We start from the raw sequence: 23,738 nt of genomic DNA, 5'->3' as shown, positions 1-23,738 counted from the left end.
TTACTGTACTGTTTTTAATTCTACTGCTCTATGTTGTGGGCAATTACTTAAGTGACCCAAATAGCATTTCATGCCTCTCTGTAATTTTGCACAGTTGATTTGATACAGACTTGACTTGTAAAGCTACAGAACAGCCACACACCATTCCATAGTTTGCAGCATAATTCATAAAAGAAAAATGCGCATGAACATGTTTTTTCTTGTGTAGTGAATGCTAACATGCTTAACAGGGCTGCCCTATAGGAGTGCGACAATGCTGACTCTTCAGGGACATGATCCTGCTCCCATGGAGGTCAATGGAAAGCTTTTCCGTTAACTTCCAAGGTGTTTGGGTTGTAGCTTAAATGCAGAAATACTGGTGTGCACTGTCTATTTTGTCATGTTCAGATGAAGCTGTTGTTAATTCGAGGTTTATTATTGGATATTTCCCCTTCTCTCCTATACTCATTTCCAGATGTCCCTTCTTATGGTCCTCGCCCCTGATAAAGAATTAAGACAGGAATAAGGAAAACAGGATTTTCCCTCCTAGTCCTTTTCCCTGAAATCTCTTTCCTGGACTATCTCCCCAACCTGTTTTTTATGCTCCTCTCATCTTCTCATCACTTTAAAAAAAATAGTCTAGAAATATTTTCTACCACTCACTGGTAGTGGGAGAACACAGAAACGAAGTGGTAAGCCACCACTTTGTTTGTGGGTGGTACTACCCCTTTGTTTCTGTTCCTTTTTCCTTGCTTGGCCTTTGTTTCTGGTAACTTTGAAGGTAAGTAGTAGAACTGTTGTTAAAGGAAAAAAAAAAATCACCTTATACTACAAGTATAATATAGACAGGCTACTGCTGTTATAACTACTGCCCAGAAAAGTTTCTCTCTAATCCAGTCTTTCCCATTTCCCTCGTCCCATTTGTTGCTCAGTCCACTTTTCTCTTCACTCTGAATTACTAGCTAAGTGTTCTTCAAAAGTATAAATGGATAATTAAGTCCTCTGGCCGTCAGGAGCTATTTATTAGAGAAGTGCAGAAAATTATTTCAAATGAAAGCAAAGATCTTAGTAGCCCAGAATACTTTGCACACAGTATTCATTTAGCAGGAATGTACCGCTGAGTGACTTTATCACTAACTTGTACTTTCCATGTTCTCATAGACTTGTGTGACCTGCTGTATAGAGGAAATTTTATCTGCAGGTTTTTTTGTTTGTTTTTTTTTTCAACCCCTCTTTCTGAAAGGAAAGCTTGGGTAATAAAAGTCTGGTCATATGCAAGATAACATGCATATAATTAGTGCCATAGTTAGTGCCTTATTTAATGTCTGTTGATGTATAGTTTTCCAAACAGAAGCCTTAAAATACATTGGTGGCTCTAAGCTCAAGGCCTTTTTTTCTATATGCACGTATATATTTCTGATGAGATGACTAGAAATAGAAGTCCCACGTGCTACCTGCTCCGGTTCGGTGCACGGGGAGATTGCCCGGTATTCCAAGAATGTGCAGCGTTCAGGCCGAGACTGTCGTTGTTCTGGAGTGTTTTTCAGTCAAGGTCCAGCTTGGCTCTGTTTTTTATTAGAAAATAAACTGGTATTAACCTACTTTCCTAAGAAAAGCATTCACAGTTTTATGAATGCATCAGAAATTGGCTGCTTTTCGTGGGGAAATGTTAAGAGAAATTTTGGCTCCATTGAAATTGGCCAGAGTGTTGCCATTGACTTCAGTGGAGCCAGCATTTTACCCAGAATGTCTGCTTAGTTTAGCCCTACCAGTTTCTTTGAAGCAATGAACTTTTGGGAGTTAAGATGTCTTCGCAGATGTAAAGAGAAAACTTGCCTTTATTCAGGCACCTGAGTCACAAAAAGCACTGTGGAAGAATGGACAAGCTCGCTTACAGTGCATTTTGTAGAAACATGATCTGTAATTAAAATTTGAATCAGCTGTTCTCAACCAGGGTGCTGTGGCACCCGAGACCTTTCGGAGGTGCCACCGGGGCCATGTGGAACTGCCTCTCTCACCTCCTGCAGAGACAGATCAGGAAGCGGTACAGCTGCAGCATGCACTCTTCACATAGCCCTTCCATGTCCGATTCAGTGTGCTCCTCTAAAAAACTGCAGGCACTCCAAGCAGGTGAGACTGTCCTGCATTCCTCTGTTTCTGGGAGGAGGATGCAGGGTCCGGTCAGGAAGGGCGGTGGCAAGAGTGTGCACTCCAGCTGCAGCCCTTTGCGTTGTTTGCTCAGGGAAGCCAGGCTGAGCTGGAGCAGCCCTTTGCACCAGTTTGTGGCACAGGGCATAAAACTCATTAGTTAAACCTTTGCTCCAGTGGCTTTAGCTATAATAGAGGCAGGACCATGTAACAGCACCCCTGTTGAGAACTGCAGTGGTCAGGTGAGGAAGTACAACAAAAGTTCTCAGTGGGATGCCGCCAAATTAAAACAAGTTTTGGAAAGGACTCTAAAAAGGTTGAGAACCACTGCTTTGGATAATGTGCCATCATTTGTCAGAAGTTTGGCAAATTATATATGATGCGGATTGTTTCAGATTTATATCTGATTATCTTTTATTAGCTTTAGTCCAGTGGTTCAATAAAAGCTGAAATGCTTCATTTATTTCAAACAGAAATTGTACAAATATGACAGCATTAGAGGTAGGGGAGAGGGGAGACACCAATTACATAAGGCTCTGTAATGTCAACAGTGGGTTAAACACCAAGTTTATTGGTATGACATGTTTTGGAGACTTGGTCCCTTTTTTTTTTTTTTTTTTGGTACAAAAGGCTTCAGTTGTTTTGAAACAGTATGAATGTTCCTGTGCTAGGATGGCCCTGCTGATTATCTCTATGTAGACTGCACAGTGTGAGACTGCTCTGAATGTTTCACAGATTGCATCAGGTGATATGCAGAAGCGTGGACTTCTTCATTTCCTTACTTAAAAGGAATAGAAAGAGAATTGTTATTGCTCCATTGCTGCTGTGCAAGTAAAGAAAAAAAAACTTTGGAAGTCTGGTCAAGTCGAATGGTCAGCTCATACAACTAGTGTTTCATCTTTTGTTAGTGATTTTTAAATTGCTATATCATGCCTCCGGTTTGACATTAATGCCTGCCTTTCCTAATTGCAATCATAAACAACTTGTCAAGAACTACAATATAAGGCCAATTAGCGATTCTTAAATGAACAGATATTTCAATTTGTAAATTATCTAAATGTATCTAGATTATATTTGTATCATAAACAAAAACATTTTCCTTTTTGGCAAGCTGGTCTTCAGCAAAATTGCAAGCGACTGCCACCTAGAGTGCACTTACATGTTTTACTTTTCAAGGTTAAGGTATTGTAGTACCACTGTTTTTCAGTACGTGTAGGTACAAAAAAATTGCTTGTGTTTACATTTCTCCCCCTTTTTTTTAAGGTTGCTGTTACTAACCTTCCTGTGCAAGCTCTTTACACAATATAGTTAATTCCTAGATTTGTCCTTGGTAGACTAAGCATAGCACAAGACAAAAAAGATTACCTGAGCACAGCACAAGCCTACACATTTGAGCTATGATTTTATACATTGAATATTTGTAAAGTTCCTCCTGAGTAATTATTTTCATGATAGGGCTATAACATTGTCTGAAATTACGCATCTAATCTAATCAGTTGAAACTGAGTAGAAAGACAGTGTACTGCTTGAACATAGTTTAGCACAAGGGTGGGCAAAATACAGCCTGCAAGCCAGATCCAGCCCTCCAAATGATCCCATCTGGCCCACGGAGCCCCTCTGAAAGAATTATCGCAGGCCCTGGCTCTTGGCTACCTCTCAGAAAGCCAGTGCCTCCATGCAGGAGGTGCCACACTGGGTGCTGAGCAACCAACCCCAATCTAAGTCACAGGTGCCAGAGATGAGAAGCGTCTTCTGGGGTAAGGGAAGGGACTTCACATGGCAAAGGTTGGGGTTTAGGGGCAGGGCTTCTGGTCCTAAGAGGGCAACCAGGAGGCAGGCCACAAGTCAAGGGGTAGGGCTTACCCTTGCAGCCCTCAACAGCTCACCAAAACTCACTAAGTAGCTCTCCAGCCAAAATGATTGCCCACTCCTGGTTTAGCATATAAGCAGGCAATAGTCTGAGGATACATTAAATTTGGAATCATTGTTTGGCAGCAGTGTACTGTCAGCTAAGACTGATGCAGTGAAAAGAAACTGGAGGAAAACTTTTCTATTATTCTATGAAAACATCCCTCTGGTTTTTCAGCTTGCATGTTTTGTGCAGTAGAGAGCCCTGTTCAACCTGACTTCTGTTTTTGTTTGGGTCTTTCACACAGCAGCCAATAAAAAGGTACATTTTTAAAACAGGAAAATACAATTGTATATAACACTTAAAAAAAAAAAAAGGGCCAAGAGACTTAGAGTAGGTGTCTTACTTGCAAGTCCTGAATATATGTAGGTATTTGAAGGCTTGTGAGCTACTTCAGCACACATCAACTCATTCAAGTGCTTATGTGAAAATTGTCCCAGGTGCTAGATTAGGTGGTGCACATGCACAGAAACTTAGACATTTGAATTGTGAATCCAGACACGTGAAGTAGGCCTGAGGCAAGTTGTAGTTCAGTAATGCAGCACAGATGGTTATAAGTGTGGACCTACAAAATTCACAATTTTGCAATTTTCACAGAAATTATGACTTTGGTTGGTCCCCTGTGAAAAAGGCTGGTCCCTGCAGAAAAGCATGGGAACCACGAAACAGAAAAATGAGCAGGGGTGCAGGAATGAAGCTGCCAACAGAGGCAGTTATAAGACATCTGAATTGTTATGAATTGATCAGATAATAAGGTGTACTCAGAATATGTACCATAACTGCCATATTGTGACCCTCTCAGACTTGAGTGTTTCCAGTGAACTGATTGCCTCCTTAGCAGTCAGCCCTAACAAAAACTGCTGTGGCTTAAGATGCACGTCTAAGTTTTATGGAATACTTTGACAGTTGGTTTGCATGACAATTGTGAGATGCTTATGCTGCTTTTTCACTGAAGGTAAATTTAGTTTAGACACTCATAGTATGCTGGGCTTTTTCCATCTAGACATGACTCTGTGATTGGATTTGTAAGGATAACCATGATATCGACCATTGTGCTTATGTCCAGCATGGACATCTCTTCAGACAATAAGGCTATAGCAATTATTTATGCAAATTAAGGCTACAACTAATAAAGAGGCAATGAACAGTTTAGAGACTTTTGAAACTGCATTTGAATGGGAAAAAAAATGCAAAACCCATTGTGAATAGGCATATCTTATGTTAAGAGGTGGTTTGTAACCTCTGAAGAATATCTATTTGAATATATTCCATATATGTGCATGTGTGTATACACACCCTCCCTCCCTCCTCTCTGTTAATCCATCTGTCAGTGGATATTGCTCAGAGGCAATATATCTTCTATCTGTGTGTATATTTATATCCATTTGTGTATATATCGGTTAATGCAATGGTTTTTGTGAGAGGTAACTCGTGTAGCCACTTTTTTTCTTTAAATGGGAGAAGGAATCCATGCAACCCTCCCTCTTCCCCCAAATAAGAAAGAAAAAGAAACCAAAATGAGAAGTGGAAAAGGACTTGTGAAAAAGTATCACAAGACAACATATCATTGGACAAAAGTTAGCTGCAACCCTGCTTGGTAGTTAATGTTGGAATTTTGCATTGCTGCCTTTGCTAGATGTGTTGAGACTACACACTACTAATGTTAGTCAGGGTGTATAAACGTATGCCAGATTCAGCTGGGAATTCATTTTTGACGCGTGCGGGAACTTATGACACCTGAATCCAAATCTATTGCCCTGCAGAAATCAAAGCTTCAGGGGACTGTATACATGTGGCTTAACTCCAGGAAAGGGATGGGATCCCAGATCCCCTCCCCGTCCTGTTGGCTGGCTTATGCATCTCTCAGCACATCATTCTGGCTGCTGAGAATCCTGACAGAAAGGCACTCAAGTGTCTCCATTCAAAGTACAGAAACCCATCACGCACAGTTCTTCAGAGCTTCACAATACTTAAATTTTAGGCAAGAAGGCACATGTTTTTACAGCACCTATGTGTCCCTTTGAATCTGCCCCCTTCCATCTTTTCCCCATTCTGTCAGTCTCTGCCCCTTTTTTATAATTTCGTCCTAAGTATAGTCCTTCCCCTACTTTATCCCATTCTGTCATTGGCAAAAGTACTTCAGCTGTAGACAAACTTGCATTTGAAAAACAGAGCATAAAAACTTTTTTTTTTTAAATGTTAGATGGATATCAGTGTTGACTAACAGCAAAGAAGAAGCGTTAAACATGGCATTCCGTGGAGAGCAGAGCACTGGGGAAAACAGTTTAGAGGATCTAACAAAAGCCATTATTGATGACATACAGAGGTTACCTGGAAATGAAGTCTGCTGTGATTGTGGATCGCCAGGTATCTTTCTTCTACTAATGTTACCAAACCACTGGCTTAAAGAATAAACAAGAAAAGAAAAAAAAAAAAGAGCTTTTTTAGAATGAAAGTTATTTTTGCAAATAACATATAAGTCAGCCTGTACTAAAAGGAAAAACAAAACTTACCCGTTTTTCTGGCTTAATGTATTAAATCTTGGGTAAAGAACCTTTTCCAGTTATGGGCCGCAATGACCCACCTCCCGTCAAAAGCAGGAGGGTGGGCAAGTGCTAGGACCCTGCCGCTGTTTCTGCTTGTCTGTCTGCATAGGGAAAGCACCCACAGCTGGCAGTTCCCCCATGGCAGCAAGGGGAGAGCACCTACAGGACGTGCCCAACACTGCCAAATGCCACCAAAGGCCCACACCCACAGGCCGGATCTAGCCTGCGGGCTACAGGTTGCCAACCCTTGTAACAAAATATTCTGTGCTATCTGCACTTTGTTCCAGCAATTCAAACCTGATTGCGTGTTTTTGAACTATTGGTATTTCACTGTCTCCAAATGCTTATTTAATTGAATGGAAGTTCATTGATTCTGGGCACATTATTTAATAGAAATGAGCAATGGTTAGACAGGGAGTAGGGAAAACACAATATCTTGAGGCTTACTCTCTGGTCTCGGCTTCTCAGTAAGACACGTATGGAATGGTGGTTTCCCCAGTCTTGCACTAGAGAACAAAGACACAGCGTAAGAATCCAGCCAGGACCCAGAATCATATCTCCAGCAGAGCAAAATTACACATCACTCATTTTCCCTTGCCTGATCTCAATAAGAATTAAGAGTTACCATAGACCTGTTAAAGGCCTGATAGCCACCATAGCTTTCACATCATTCAAGGGCTCTGCAGAAGGCAGAGGTGACTGAGAAAGGGGGGGGGGGAAAGAAAAATGGATTGTACTCTTCTTCAGGAGAAGGCTTTTCATACCAAAAATATATTACATTGTAATAGTAAATTGCTGGTACCTACATTATCCAGTAGCAATGAATATAACAAAAATGCCTACATCGATGCAAAATTAGAGCACTGTAAAAATAAAATTACAATTTTAATGTTGCGGTATGATGAATAGTCATTAGTTTATCATTCAGATCTCCAATAATTTTGGGGAAATATTTATGTTAATCTTTTCATCTCCAATTTTACAGTGAATTTCCAAACCATCTCTCCTTTTACTTTTCGCCCTTAAACCCTTGATTCAGTGCTTCATTTAATGATAATTAATAATTCCTTTGGTCAAGGAAAAAGATTTATTTAGGATCCTATGGGCTTTTTTAGTATTTATTTATTTTGTAATCAGCCCATTTAAAAGTTGTCCAAGGTAACCCAGAGATTGACCCATGCTCCTCTTGCAGCCTTCATGAATGAGTCTTATTTGGGAGCTAAACGTAAGCCTCCCACATGGCAATTGAGATCTGACTAGACTGGCATCAGAGTTTATCTCTATGTATGTCCATTCTACCTCCAATGAAATGCTTAATGTAATTATTCATGACGATCCCTTTGAATATTTTAGCCTTGATTTTTCATGTTTCAGACTTCACGCCCATTTGAAACCTTTTGCTTAACTATTAGTTGAAAAGTTGTGGATCGTTAAATCAACTTGCTTGATTTGAAGGCAGCATGCTTACTGAATTTCCCTTCCAGTTGTGTGATGAAGCATCAGATGTTTATAGTTAAATCCCTTAAGAAGAGGGCCATTTCATTTTAATTTGTTTGCAGTGGAAGTATAAATGCTAAACATTTGCTAATTATTTTATTTCTCGAACTGTTCTACAGATCCAACGTGGTTATCAACTAATCTGGGCATTTTAACATGTATAGAGTGTTCTGGAATACATAGAGAAATGGGTGTTCATATCTCTCGAATTCAGTCTTTGGAATTAGACAAATTAGGAACATCTGAACTCTTGGTAAGTTTCTGTAGTTTGGACATATGTAGTCTGATACTATGTTCATATGAAGAATACATGGTGAAAAAATCAAAGGCACATAACTTTTAAAAATATGCCTTTTAATAGAAATGTTCATTTTCATATTTTGTAAATAATTTGGAACAGTTTTTTATTGCGCTGTCAGTAAATTTGCCTTGTTACCATTATTTTCTTGCTGAAAAATTCATTTTTCCCATACTGATATATTTAACTTCACCTTGCCATGATTCATATGGTCATAATTTTACTTTTCGGTAGTCTTAACCCTAAATCTATATATGACAAGTTGAGAGAAAATGAGAGAGAGAGGAAACTTCAGTCTATGAGAGAGAGCAGCTAGAGCAGAATGTGGTAAACTATATTGGCTGAACCTTTTAATTTAGAGGGAAAGGTCCTGCATTACTGTCAATAGATATTGTGAATTGGATAGAAGAGAAAAGTGATAGTTGTGGTGCATTTTTCTCCACAAACCATGTTTGACCCGAAAGAGGAGATTGATGTTCTGCTGTTCTGTTTAGGAAATTGCAAAGAGTGTTTTTGGCGTGTCAGGCTTGTGAATGGGTTTAACTAGCAATAGACTAAAGTTACTGAAACTTTGAATTGTCTGTATTATTACTATTCATTTAAGTTGGATATTAGGAAAGATGAGTACTTGTAACTTACCCCTTGCTCCAGTAGCTCAGTGTCTAGGTGGGAAGGAGGGGTTATTGATTGGGGTTCCCCAGGGATTGTAGTAATAGGAGTGTCACTTGTAAATCAAGAGAGGTGATTCTTCCATTCTGATGGGCACTGGTGAGGCCTCATGTGGAGTACTGTATCCAGTTTGTGTTCCACACTTCAAGAAAGATGTGGACAAATTGGAAAAAGTTCAATAAAGAGTGACAGAAATTATTAGGTGGCTAGGAAGCTTGAGGAGAGGCTGAAAGAGATAAGGTTGTTTTGTATGGAGAGAAGACTGCAGAGAGATTGAAAACTGAAGGGTGATTATAACCTTTTTTTCTATAGGTCTAAGAGAAAGGACTAGGAGCAGTAGCCTCAAAGTGCAGAAGAGGAAATTCAATTTGGAGATTATGAGAAACTTTTTGACTGTGAGGGTGGGCCAAGCACAGGCTACCTAGACAAATCTACATTTTCAAGAGTAGGTTAGACAGACACTTTGGTGGGATGGTTCCTATTAGGGGTGCACTAATAGAGATTTTTGGGACTGATACCTATACCTGGTTTTTAAGGAGGCATATCAGCCGATACCGATCTGATTTCTGATATAGAGTGGAGAGCTGCCTCCAGCTGGGAAGTCCATTGTGGTGGAAGGTGGGGGGGCAGTTCAATCCTCCCCATGGCGAAGAAGGGGGCAGGGGAAGGCACTGCCCAGCTGGGGTGGGGTGGGGCATGGGATAGAGGCACTGCTCAGTGGCGGGGGTGGCTCCCACCACTGCTTACACCCCGGGAGGGGGGGAGCATGTGCCCCTGGATCTGCGCAGGGTGAGCAGGCTTGCTGCAGCTATGAGCTGGAGTCAGGTTCTTCTCACTGGGGGTGGGGCTCGGAGTGGGGGCTATGGAGGGGGCTGCAGCCACCCCAGATTTTGCCGTAGTTCCCTCTCACCGTCGCCTGCCCACCGGGGCAGCCCCAGCTCTTCCTGGCTGAACACCCGCCTCACTCCATGCACTGAAAAGAGCTAGGGCTCCACCGGGCGTATAGCAGTGGCAGCGCTGGGAGAGAGCTACAGCAAAATCTGAGGTGGCTGCAGCCCCCTCCATAGCCCCAAGCCCAGCCTGGGAAGAGCCTGGCTCCAGCTCCCAGCTGCAGGCATGGTTCCAGCCCCCAGCAACAGCCTGCCTGCTCACCCTGCACAGATCTGGGTGGCACCCCACCCCCCTACGCCACCCCCCCGGTGTTCACACAGCAGCAGAAGCCACCCACCTCTCACGAAACATGCCTCTGTTCCACTCCCTGGCCTGCCCTGGCTGGGCAGCGCCTGTCCCTGCCCCTGTCGCTTCCCTCACTGGGGGGGGGGAGGGGATTGATCTGCCCCCCATACCCCTTCCCTCCTCCTCTCCCCTTTCACCACAATGCACTTACCAGCTGGAGGCAGCTCTCCATGCTATCGGGCTCTGCTCCTTGCTGCCTGCATGCTGTGCTGCGACTGCACGCACGCATTGGCATTTACTGTCCAAATTATCATCCACATTGGGCTGATTTCCAATACAGCCAATTTTCTTTATATTGGTATTGATCTATTATTGGACGAATGTATTGGTGCACCTCTAACCTACGTTCCTATAATCCTATGCTTGTACTTTAAAAAAAAAAAAAATTTCTATTAGATCAGTGTTTTTTGCTTCTGCTCTCTTTATTCACTCAATATAATTAATCTTATTTGAAAGTTTGAGACCAGTAACAAATAAAACTATAACTTTTTTTTGTTATTACAGCTGGCCAAGAATGTAGGAAATAATAGTTTTAATGATATTATGGAAGGGAATTTACCTAGTCCTTCGCCTAAACCCACTCCATCAAGTGATATGTAAGTACTAAATATGAGTGTGAGTGCTCACTTGTGTCTTCCCTACTGGCAGGTTTCAAGTTTATAATCGAGAACAAGGAGAAGCTAATTAAAAAAACTTCTCCAGCTAGTCACAGTACCTATATACTAACATGCTAAAGAGTAGGTGGTCTAAGAACATTTTAAAGTATATTTGTACTTACTGTATGCCCACACATTATTTTAAAGCTTATAGAGTATAGATGTACACATAATTCAAAAACCATTAAAAGGTCTGAAAAAACATGCAATTTTTTTTTGAAGAGCCATATGCATGTGTGTGTACCACGTATGAAATTTTAAGCAAATTGTCAGGCAGGACTGGCCTGACAGGTAGGGGTGTGCAAAGTGGGCTGTATTCAATTCCAATTTGCCCTGATTCGGGGGACAGGGATTTGATTAGTTGATTTGGTTATCACTGTCGCTGATTCGATTTGGCTGAAACCAAATCTGAAGATTCGGTTCTGATTCAGAGAATCAGCAATTCAGCCATAGACACAGCTTTACATGTTTTTTCTGAATGCTGAGCTGGTAGAGTGGAGGGAGCATCCCACAGGAGCAGGGGGGGGACTCCCCAGGTGCTCAGTGGTAGACCCACAAGTGGACCTGAAGTACTACTCAGCGATTAGCCATGGGGGGACCCCGGGTGCCCACACAGACCCAGAAGGCACCAGTTGCTGAGGCAGGTGGAAGGGGTCCCCTGCGCACTCTGCTGTGGACCCAAAAGTGGACCAGAAGTGCTCCCATGGGATGCTCCATCCACCCCACCATCTCAGCATTCATGAGCTGCCTAGTACCTTAAGGTATGTAAAAAAAAAAAAAAAAAAAACAAAACAAACAAACAAACAAAAAAAACATCATATAAAGCTGTGTGTCTATGTCCAAATCATTGAATTTCTCCAAATCGAATTGGAGGCTTTGACTCAATTTGGAGAGTTTAATGGGTCTCCTGATTTGATTCAGAAATACGGCCACCAAATCAGGCTGAATCTCCGCTGAATCCAATTGGTAACCGAAGCTTTGCAAGGCCCTGCTGACAGGCCACTGTGAGACTTCATGCAAAGCAAAGATGTTTGAACACATCGCAGTTGTGGAGACATTTTAAAAACTTGAAACTTGAGAGCAACAGCTGGAGCAGATCAATTTGCTGCTCATCTCAAAAGGATTGGGAAAGGGGCCAAGACCACATACATAAATAGTTTCAATCTTATCAGAGCACCAGAAAACTTCATTTTAAGTGAAGGTAACTAAAGCAAGTAGGTCAGTGGCATAGACATGTCGGAGGATGCCATTTTCCACCATACCGATTCTGCCCCAAAATGAAAAGTGTAATGCTATAAATGAGGGCATAGTTGCCAGAATTATTGAAGAAGAAAGAACTAATTAAGTGTAGATAACAAACATGGTAATGAAGATATCCAATATTCAACCAAATTTCTCAGCAGTTTGTCACTAAGCCGTTTGCCTCCCCATAGGCTTATGCTTATGGTGTGGATGATGGTGATTCTGTTACAAAATATGAATAAAAATATTGTCTTAATCAATGGCATGAGACGTACTGTAAAAAGTATTTACAACAATGGTATAGTCTTAAAAGTGATGGCATGAGATGCTACTGGAAAATGCATTCTTTTGCTGGGAGTCATGCCCATCAAACATAGCTCTACCTTTTAAGACATGCAGGAAGCAATTTCCTGTCAGGATAGCTTTTGCAATGACTGTCAGCAAAAGCCAAGGTTAAACACTTACTAGAGTCAGTGTTCACTCATGTTTGGATATGGCCGGCCATATGTTGCAATGTCATGGGTGAAATTTTGACAGCTTGTCAACCTAAAAATCCAAATGATACAAGGAATCAAGGATCGAGCAATATTACCAGAAATGGAAGATGTTTTCACAAAAAATGTTGAGAATCACTGGCTTGGTTTATGACAAGATAGGGTCATGAAATTCATGCAGTCCTCCCTTCTTTGGGCACAATCTAAGGCTCCTGGCAGATGGTTCAATTAAAACACAATCAGCATGTAAATCTCACCATAAATTGTGACCCTGCCACATGTTCAATGAGTTAATGGGAAACCAGACACAAAAATATCCACAAAAAAGAGGTAACAGTTGTTGTGGCTGGTTTCCATCATGTCTTAAACAAAATTAAACATGTGGCAAAGTAATTAGAGCTAGCTGTAGACTCCAATGCTGATTATCAGTTCCAGCACCAGGACTGGCACATGAAACTGGCCCCACTGCGGTCTTGGGTTTGGGACCAACATTGAGCTGATTATTTTCCTGGTGCCAGGATCACTCAGGTTTATCAGCTGTAGGCAGCTTAGCACCCCCTGCACTGGCAAGTGAGAATGGGGTCTTTTGGGGATCTGATCCTTGATGCTACAGTCTGGCATCCTGCTATGCAGGAGGCGTGGTTATTTGAATCAGGGATCAGATCCCATTGTATCATTAAATGACCATGTGCTAGGGGCCATAGCAAGGTAAAGTCTGATGTTAAGCTTAGATTATCAGTCAGTTTTGCTAAGAGTTCTAACCCACTTTCGGTTTTCGCACCCTCCAGGACGGCACGTAAAGAATATATCACTGCTAAGTATGTAGACCATAAGTTTTCTAGAAAGACTTGTGCATCTGCAGCAGCTAAACTGAATGAACTACTTGAGGCTGTCAGATCCAGGGATTTACTTGCACTAATTCAAGTCTATGCTGAGGGAGTAGAGCTAATGGAGCCGCTCTTAGAGCCCGGACAGGTAAGCTTATCAGGTAAACAATACTGAGTAATTTTAAGCGGTATATTTTTAAAAGCAAGCACTTATAGTAGCAGCATATTTTACCCATGCTCTAACCCTGGTTTCAGCCAGTGCAGTATATTTTCTTCAGTGTAGTTTAAATGAGCCTATTATGAGTGTTTGGAGATCTGTTTGCCAAGTAACCAGGGGAGTATACTTTAGACATTGGAAAAACAAATAATGCAGTGATCAAATCTGAATGCACTCTTTTGGGCGCAACCCGATTTCTTTCTAGTCAAGTGTTTTTGATGGATGTCTGTCTTTTTGGTCCCTCCAATTGCTTCCCTTCTCCACGTAAAACTTCTGGTCCATGACTTCAGTGCTGTTTAGTTCTTCCCTACTTATCTATATTTGTTTTTATTGTGTTGTGAACTTGTTCCTCTACTCTGTCAGCAGTGGCAGCCTCCAGGTTCATGTGAGGAACTATGTTCTGCGCTGTTCTGCTTGCACTAAATTCCCTTCCTGAATCAGTTAACAAAACTATAATGTTCAGGTCATGTCTGAGGAGCCATCTCTTCTGTGATAACCACAGTAAGCTCCCTGAGGATTGGTGGGTCTGTAACAAGCAGTCTTCTGAACCATAAAGTCTTTTGTTTTAAGTATATTAAAACAAAAGTTGGAAGCCTGTAACTTGTGTGCAGGGCTAGTCTCTGATTTGGCATTATTGTTGCTGAACTTGTTCCCCTGTACCAAGCACCAACCTTTGTTTTTCAGCATGTACAAATTGTATTTTGTTCCTAGTTAGTCTTGGAGCAGGGATTGTATTTGTACTGAACCTTTTACAAACATAAAGGATCCTAACAACTGCCTCTAGAATGTACTGGATCAGAAATAATAAATGATGATAGTATAGTGAAGAAAACAAGAGGAAATATATGGCCTACCTGTTTTTTTGAGTGTCTGTGCTTGTGTTCAGAGGGAAGCCTGATGAATGACCTTTAAAACACGACCATAAAACAATGATGAAATTAAAAATAGCATTTTAGGTGCAACTACACTAGAGCTACACCAGGTCTTCCAAAATGCATTTCTTTTAGGTTGGCAGGGGAAGATATGAGACTGGAAGGGACCTCTTGGGTTGTCCCATCCAGATCCTTGCTATCAGTGGCAATATTGCAGCTACTTTTCATGTAGCAGCATACTATGTAGTGGTCTCAGTGTATTATGAAACATTCATCATTTGCACTTATTTAAACAAAATTAAGTTTTGCTGACATTTAATGGGTGTTTTTCACAAAAAATGGCTCATTTTTCTCTCTAAAAGTGTTGAAAGCTCTCTCCGCTCCTATTGCAGTCAGTGGGTTCTGAAAATTGGCCCAGTTTGATTCAGATGCCCAGGTGAAGACACTGACTCATATTAAATGATGTTGGTTGCGATTGTTATCTTGATATACTGCTATAGCTGTGTAAATGTGCATATGTTTTGCAGGTTTGTGACAATGCAGGGTCTGTGCCACAGGATGTTACAGTCATATTACATATTGATTTGATTCATATCCCTCTCAATCTCTGGCCAGATCCCTCTGCCTCCGCTAGGCAATTGAGATGTTGGCTGGCTGGGCTGAGGTGGGCTGCACTGGGCTGGGCCCCAGCTTGTCACAGGGGGAGGGAGCGATGGTCACAGTTCTTCAGCCCAGGGAGGACTAAGACCTCCTGATAAGGCATGCTTCTACTTTATGGGACTAGTTGTTATTTGGCAAGATGATTGAAGGTAATCTCAGGATTGTGCCTTCTGAGTAGCCAAAGGGGAAAACTAGTTAGAGAGGAAGAGGGCAGTGAAAGAAAATGCAGCGCTTTTGTAAATAGCTCTTGCCTGTCATTTTGAATATCATATGTTTCTTCATGCTGCTTCTATTTAAACAGTTAAGAAAAAGTTTAAATGATTGAAACCATATGGCAGGAGGGGGATGAGCTTTGCAAGCGAAGTGTGTCTCAAGTGCTTAACTTTGTGACTTTTCATTTTGTAACCTCCTTCTCTTCTTCTATGTTTAGGAGCCAGGTGAAACAGCACTTCATTTAGCAGTCCGGACTGCTGACCAAACCTCTCTCCATCTGGTTGACTTCCTTGTACAAAACTGGTATGGATTGCTCACTTGAATATCAAAAATAACTTAAAGGAAAATAGATCTGTTGAATATCATTCTCATAATTTGCTTTGAGCAGTTTATTTTCCATTAAAAATCAAACTACCTGAGCACGTTTTATGTTTCAACTTTGAGTTGACTGCTCTGTTTGTAAGAAATACAGAATAAAAAACAGGTACTTGAAAGGAGGAGGCACTACCCTGACAGTTTTTTAAAAAAAAAAGAGAGAAAAAATCGAGAGGAATGTACATAAATATGATAATGGAAGGTTAATATAAACTGACAGTACTGGAAAAAGAGACTAAGAAATCTGTCAAAAAATAGGGACAATCCAAACAAAAAAAGTACTGAAGATTTGTTCCCACAGATTGTATGTATATAAAGGAATGAGCATAAGCCATCCGTGGAAATATTCAAGAACAGGTTGGAGAGCCACTTAGCTGGGATGCTTTAGTCAGGGATGATATTGTCTTGAGTAGGGGGCTGGATTAAATGACCTTGTGAGGTCCCTTCCAGTCCTATTTCCTATGATCCTATGATAATTTGCATAAGTCTAGCAGTTTGACCCTGTTGGCAATGAGCTATTTGTCTTTTAGAGATACTTTTCTCTTCTATGAGTTTATAGTATATGGTGATATATGGTGATCCTGTAACTTGAGAAAAGATGGACATTTGAAATAAGCAATAGGATTAAAACTGTGGGAACAGTAATGTTATAGTTACTTAAGGAGCTTGTTTCAAGGTCTAGCTGGGTAGTTCAGATATTATGATGGTCAAGGAGATGGAAAAGGAAAATCTAATAAGAATTCTCACTCTAAATAAAATTACTCACTATGTAATAAGTATTTCTGATGAAAAAATATAAAGTAAATGCAAAAAGATGACACATAGATCCCCGGTCATTTTTAATTTCTTTCTGTTGAGCGAAGGAAATTAAGAGCCGATATCTTGTCCAACTGATTTTTACATAATAGCAGTAATTTAAAGGTGAAGAAGACCACTGGGATCACTGCAGTATATATATTTTTTGAATGCAGGAAGTCATATCTGGAATTTGATCTTAACTTTGAGAACAGCATGGATGAAGCATATGGTTTCCCTTCCCTTTTCCAGCAGTTTGTGTAGCTACGTCACACTTGATGTAGTTTGTGTAAGAAAGGAAGTTTGTTCTTGTGTTTAAAGCATCAGACTTGGAGTCAGGAAATCCATGTTCCATTTTAGATCAATTGGTGATTTGCTGTGTATCAACTTACTCTTCAATAAATTATTTCTCCTTTGTGCCTCCGCTATTTCCATTGGTCATATGGAGGTAATAGTATTTACCTACTTATGAAGGAATGCTATGTTATGTTTTGTAAAGCATCTTGAGAACATGCTTTGGGGAGCCTGCACATCCATGGTCTGCACCACAGAAAACCACCCCCCCCACCACCCCAACTTGCACACTGGATAGGCCCCCTCCTTGCTACTGGACTGCATATCTGTGCACCTCCCCCTCACTATGTAGTTGCACCTGTCCTGTACCCCCTTTCACTCCTCCCCTCACCCATGGCCCCAGGCTCATTCTTAGTTCCCCTGGCCATGCCATGGTGCACTGCCTTGCCCTCTGAGAGCCAAGAGACTCTGGCTTCAGTTGCAGCCGTAGTGCTGTGGGGAGTGGTGGCCAGACAGGATTCTGGGGGTTGCAACCTAACCTCTCAAGGGCCACCAGTTGGAAAGCCTTGCTTTCTACATTGCTTAAAGTAATTCTTCCTTTATACAGCATTGAAAGTAAAATTCTCTAGCCTATGCCTTCAGTCGGCATTTTCTTTGGGCCAGTGTTCTACATAGCCAAGTATTTGTATGCCAGTTTATACCTTGTTAAGCTTAAAATCAGAGTGCAGGTTTATTTATTTATTTATTTAAACTGAACCCTACATGTCTTCTACAGCATGATTAACCCTAGATGGACATATTGCATTTTTCCTAATCATTTTATCATTTCCTGATGAATGCTCTATTCATTGTGTTATGTTAAAACTCAAATTTACAAAAAGAGTATTCTGCTATCATGCTAGCAACACAATAGTGATAGACACTTTCATTATAAGTCTCCATGTAAAAGCATCCTGGATAAGAAAAGTCCTCTGGGCAGGGAAAAAAAAGGAGTGGGTGGAGCCTCTGAAGCAGGTCTGAGCAGTGGTAACTCCAGCTTTCTCCCTGTGCTGGCTTTTTAACCACTCAAATGTGGTATCGAAAGCATTATAAGTCTCCATGTAAAAGCATCCTGGATAAGAAAAGTCCTCTGGGCAGGGAAAAAAAAAAGGAGTGGGTGGAGCCTCTGAAGCAGGTCTGAGCAGTGGTAACTCCAGCTGTCTCTCTAGACTACTGTGCTGGCTTTTTAACCACTCAAATGTGGTATCGAAAGTCTTGCTGCTGCTCCATGCCCTGATTCTGAGATGGACAGTGTGCATCTTTGGGGCAGCAAAGGGCTTCTATTTATTCAAATACACAGGCAGGGGAGGTGGAAGCCTATGACTAACTTGTACAACTTTTATCTTTATACTAACAAAGTTTTTGTCCTTCCTGAATTTATCTCCACAGTCCCACAGTGAGAATCATTGGCTTCCATGTTCTTGACACTCAGATGAAAACCTGAGGGATGATCTTAGGGAAAGAGGAACATATCTCAAATCATACTTTTTAACATTGTCCACCATGCTAAGCCAAGTACAGGATACTCATACACTCCCTCCCCCGCCCCCGCCATGAAAAACAGGATGAAATGGTCAAATGAAAAAAATTACAAAAAAAGTGTTTTTTCTTTTCCCAACCTAACCTAATGTAAAGTACTTCACAAAATATTCTGATTGGGCATGTTCTTATGATAGAAAAACAAGGGTCAATTACATGATTAATCTGGCTGGCCAATAGAAACTTGAGGGTTCCTTGGAAGGAGTGGAGTACAGGCAGCCCTCCACTTACAGTGTTTTGAGTTACAACGTTTCGCACTTACAGCGTTTATAAATCGACACCCTGTTTCAACGTTATGACGTCAGTTTCGACTTTACAACGCTTGAACCTATACAATGTCACGCCAGCAAACAAGTTCGCTGTGTCACTCATCTCCCTGGAGAGCATCTGTCTAACTTCCTTGGACACTTTCTTTAAGAAAGCAGACAAGGCTTCAGAAAAACGTGCAGCCAAGACTCCAGCCAAAAACCCTTTAAAAAGTCCAACCAGGAGCCCTTCAAAAACTCCAGCAAAAGCACCTCAAAGAAGTCCTTCCAAATCAACATGATTGCTATTTACGATATAAATGCATTAATGTAGCTATATTAGTCATCTATAATTGATCGAGTACAAAATTCTGGGGTATGTTTGGTGAAAATAGGGTATCAGGCCTCGGTTCAATAACCAATCCCCCATTTATAACACTGTTTCTTATGAGAAAGTTGGTTCCGAGTTACAACGTTTCAACTTAAGATGCGGTTTTCAGGAACCATTTGTGTCGCAAGTCCAAGGACTGCCTGTACAAAGCTTTGGATGTAGAATACCAGCTCAAGGAAAATATGGTCACTAGAATAGTTAGCTGCTGCTCAAAAAGGCTCCAAGAGTTTGTCTGGGTTCATGGTTTTGGTGAAGGAGTGCATTTCCCAGACCAGAGACATTGTTAAATTGAAAAACAGGATTACTTACTAATTTTCACTCTTCTGTAACAGAAGTTATGTGTGTAAACATGCATGTTATCCATTAAAAAAAATACAGCATAGAGATGACAGATTTGGGGTTGAAGGTCAAGGCATATGATATTTCTTCCTTTTTTTCTTTTCTTTGAATATTTAGTGGAAACCTGGATAAACAGACTGCATTGGGGAATACGGTTCTACACTACTGCAGTATATATAATAAGCCTGAGTGTCTGAAATTGCTTCTGAGGGGCAAGCCAACTGTTGATATAGGTAAGCTCTCTTTTTATATGTTTAATTAAAAAAAACTAGTTGTTCCTATAATAAGGTTCAGTAGTTTTGTTTCTACACCATTGTGTTGAAACTGAATTTCCAAAGATGAAAACTATGAATCACATACCCATGATATGAATCTTTCAGTAACAGAGCTTATAGGAGGGATTCAGCTGAGAAATAGTTTACTCAATCATTTTTATACTGTTGTATATTACAGTTCTTCAAGCAATTCCTCTCTAGAGGCACATATATTTCATGCACATGAATTAATTCTTTATGAAAAGTAACATCCTTTTGGAATACACTTGCACCTTATGTCCTTGCGACCACAGTAGAGTATAATAGGCATGTCACTATTCAGGTCCTTCTTGCTGTCTGTGGCTGTGAGAACATCTGAAGCATCCACATATTTAACCCCCCTCCCTCCCCGTGTTCTTTTGCTGTCGTACACCCCTTGCTGAATGTCAAAAACTAATTTTGACATATGTCAAGGGCCTCAGTAGACCCCTTATGGGCAGCTTTTCTTTGTTCTCCATTTAGAATCAACTTTATTTTTTTCTTCCCCTACCCATTCTCTTTCTCTTCTCCCCCCAACCCCAAGAACCAGAATTGTAAAAATTCAGTGTAGTGGGTTTTCAAGCTTTCAGTCTCAGGCTGTTCCCATTTTTCCCAGCCTCATTTTTCTGTGACTGTTCAGGAGCCCCTCTCATGAAAAATTCTGGAGGTGGGAAGTTAAACCCCTTCTTGTGTCTGGGAGCAGTAGAGAGCATTTAGAGGAGAAGGATTTTATTCCCATTAGTTCCCAAGACTAAAAAAGAAATGGGGCTAAAGACTCATCCTTGACTCTTGACATCTCAGTATTTTTTTTTCTTATTTACCCTGGATTCTTTGGACTGGTTCATGCCCTTGACCTTCAAGGCATATACTTTCATATCTCTTTGATCCCAATTCAAAGTACAGTATTTTGAATTGGTGAGTATTGCTATATACTCTTTCCCTTCAATCTCTGTGGCCCTACAGATCTTTGCCAGAATCGTCCCTAAAATTGAATGTGTTCTGTGCCTTTCTGGGCATAAATACATAGGTGGAGTTTTTGTAAAGTCAGATCAAGATACAGGCTGTGTCATTCCTGCAGCTTTCATTTTCAAAAGTGGTTAATCTCTACCTTCCCCTTATTCACCTTAACACTTCCTTCCAGAAGAATGTCTTCTTTGGAGAGGGCATGCTTGTCTAAACTACCAAATATTCTGCAACAAAGTAGAAAGTCTTCCTCCAGACTGTTTAGTTGCATGGAAAAGTGTTTCTTACCTGAGCTGTGAAACACCAGCTTTTACCTGTAAATACCTCAATTTTAAACTTTTATACTATTTACATACCCTGAAGAAATCTTCCATAGAAAATTAGGGTTGGAAGGGACCTCAAGAGGTCATCTAATCATCTCAGTTCTCTCTGGTTTGACAGAATACCTTGTGACAACTTCTTTCCTTTGCTGCTTACAAATAACCTTTTCGATGGCCATTATATCACCTAGGGAAGGGATTCATGACTCTAAGGATGGGGTAACCTTTAGGCCTTACGTCAAGTTTCTTTACAAGGTTGTTTGACTTTCATCTTAATAAGTCCATCATCAGTTTATTTTTTCCTCTAAAAATTAATTCCACACCAAGTAAGAGAGAATTTCACCTTCTGGCTGTGGTGAGGGCTTTATTTGGAGCAAATTATTTCAGTCCTTCTCCAGACTGGTATATCAAGAGTGTATGTGGGACATCTGTATCCATTCAGACATCATCAACAGGGTTGTCCTACAGTTATTTTAAGTAGGGCTTCTCTCCATACTTCCACACTTGGTAGGTCTGCTTGTTGATCACCTACAATGGAATCCGTATAGATTAGGAATGTAAAAGATTAAACAATTAACTATTTAACTGATAAGCCCAATGATAACTGGTTAGCTTATTGGTTATCACTTTTCGGGGGGGGGGGAGGGGCAGGGCTGGAAGTCCAGGGGAAAAGAAGCCATGCAGTGTCCCAGCAGGACTAGAAGATGGCAGGACAGGCAGGAGGTAAGGAGGAGGAAGGGAGTAGGGGATAGTACCCATATAGCCTATGAGGTTAAAGAAAACCGTGTGCAGCCTGATGATTTGTCGATTTAAGCAGTTAGCTACTCATTCACAGGTGCTTCCTCCCTCCCAGCACAAGGCTTCATCTGAGCTGTGTTGTCTAGCTTGCCACTGCCGCCTCTCCTCCCTGTCATAGGGTCCAGGGAATGGCTCCCAGTAGCAGCTGTGTTATCAGTTAATCAGCTGCTGTGTTATCTGTTAATCATTTAACTCAGGGGTGGGCAAAATGGAGCCCGTGGGCCGAATGTGGCCTGCCAAGCCATTCTATCCGGCCTGCAGGGACTCTAAAAAAAACTTAGAAAATTAATATTTATCTGCTCTGGGCTGCCTGTCACGTGGCTTTCAATGGCTTGACAAAACTCAGTAAGCGCGACCCTCCATGACCCTCAAAATAATTGCCCGCCCCTGGACTTTAACTGGTATATTAGAGGAAGTTAAACAGATAATTTTTTTAACAATATTTACCTCCCTAATGTAGACCATTATTCAGAGGAGGACTGCCTGTTCATCTTAGGGCATTTGGTTCTTTTGAGCTATGTTGTTGTTGTCCATAGCCGGCTAGCCCCGCAGTGGCACTTAAACCCCAGGTCCTGTAAATCACCTTCATTTCCTGCTAATCAAAATTCTACTCATACACAACTCTTATTGACAAAGGGTCTGAGTTGCAATTGAGGTAGCCCCTTATGTATAATAATCTGTGCTTGGGTTAAGTCTTGAGTACAGCCAGAATACATATACGTGAAATCAGAATCTTTTTAACTAGTAATATGGAGCAAGCAACTGTGATTTGTGTGGATTAAAATATGATCACTGTAAGGTAAGTAACAATACTTTTTCAATCGTTTTTTTTTAAAGTTAATCTTCCTTATCATATTGAAAGTTAAAGCACTGATTGTGGAGACATTTTACAGAAGAGCTTTTTAATTCTCTTTGCAGTAAATCAAGCGGGAGAGACGGCTCTGGATACGGCAAAGAGGCTGAAAGCTATCCAATGTGAAGAACTGGTAAGACAGACAGCTACGTTTTATTAAGCACTTACATCTGAGGGTATAGATGATCTTATTATATTATTTTTATCCAACCGAAGTTGTGATTGCCTGCCCCATGAAGGAGATTCAGAATGACCCGATTAATCCATACATCTTAACATTCCCTTATGTTCAATGGAGTGACTTGAGAGATGTCTGACTGGTGTGTGTTTATGCATCTAGGTGCTCTGTACAGAGCATAGGGAGTGATACTTGCCTCTGAAGCTTGGAGCCAGGTATCAGAAAGGTTTCCAGAAAGGTTGGAGATGCTTCTGGGTAGCCAATGGGAAATGCTAAACTATAACGTTGTGGCTTAACTCCAGCACATCTCAGGCTCTTTATAAAGAGTCTCCACTAGCTTGTGTTTCAGAGTGCCTTAGTCCCACTTCTGAGAGACCTGTACGATGGGTTTCTTAAGACAGGCAGTTCACAGACTATGGTTATAATGACAGTGCTCGCCTTTGGCTCAATTTCCTAGTGATTAGAGCATATGCCTAGGACAGGAGACCTAGATGATACCTCATTTTCAGGGTATTTAAAAACTACTCTCTGACTTCCATGAAGAGTTTCCTAACCACTGAGCTCTAGAATAGGCTAGGTGAGGGCACTCTTTACTCTTCTTCTGAAGCTGGGCCACTGGAAGGCCCAGAAGGACAGAAAGCAAGGGGAAAGCCTGCCTCTGTAGTGTAATGGTGTTAGCACTCCTGTGTGAAAGGGGTGAGGCAGTCCTGCATTCCAGTCCTTTTTTCCTAGCACTGTACATTTCTCAGTAGAGTTGCTGGTTAAAAAACAGAAATAAACCTGAGAGCTTTTTTGCTAAATATAGTCTGAATAAAAAAAATTACTTGAAAGCTCAGGGGCCCTTGAGATCCTG

The 23,738-nt window shown here is 41.1% G+C and overlaps 1 protein-coding gene across 3 annotated transcripts in view; it reads left to right on the top strand.

The window, feature by feature from the left end:
* ASAP1 (ArfGAP with SH3 domain, ankyrin repeat and PH domain 1) overlaps positions 1–23,738 on the top strand; it is a 296,405-nt gene that overhangs the window by 231,892 nt on the left and 40,775 nt on the right. For all 3 annotated transcript variants that reach the window (XM_090040654.1, XM_090040655.1, XM_090040656.1), the window contains 7 exons: positions 6,240–6,403; positions 8,199–8,332; positions 10,787–10,878; positions 13,463–13,649; positions 15,681–15,766; positions 19,598–19,713; positions 22,773–22,840. In XM_090040654.1, the coding sequence (XP_089896780.1) occupies positions 6,240–6,403; positions 8,199–8,332; positions 10,787–10,878; positions 13,463–13,649; positions 15,681–15,766; positions 19,598–19,713; positions 22,773–22,840 (847 nt within the window). The remainder of the gene's footprint in view (positions 1–6,239; positions 6,404–8,198; positions 8,333–10,786; positions 10,879–13,462; positions 13,650–15,680; positions 15,767–19,597; positions 19,714–22,772; positions 22,841–23,738) is intronic.

The sequence above is a fragment of the Crocodylus siamensis genome, chromosome 3, assembly GCF_052110815.1.
Source record: "Crocodylus siamensis isolate JL-2025a chromosome 3, ASM5211081v1, whole genome shotgun sequence".
In the NCBI taxonomy this organism is placed as follows: Eukaryota; Metazoa; Chordata; order Crocodylia; family Crocodylidae; genus Crocodylus; species Crocodylus siamensis.
This window is presented reverse-complemented; position numbering and strand designations above follow the sequence as displayed.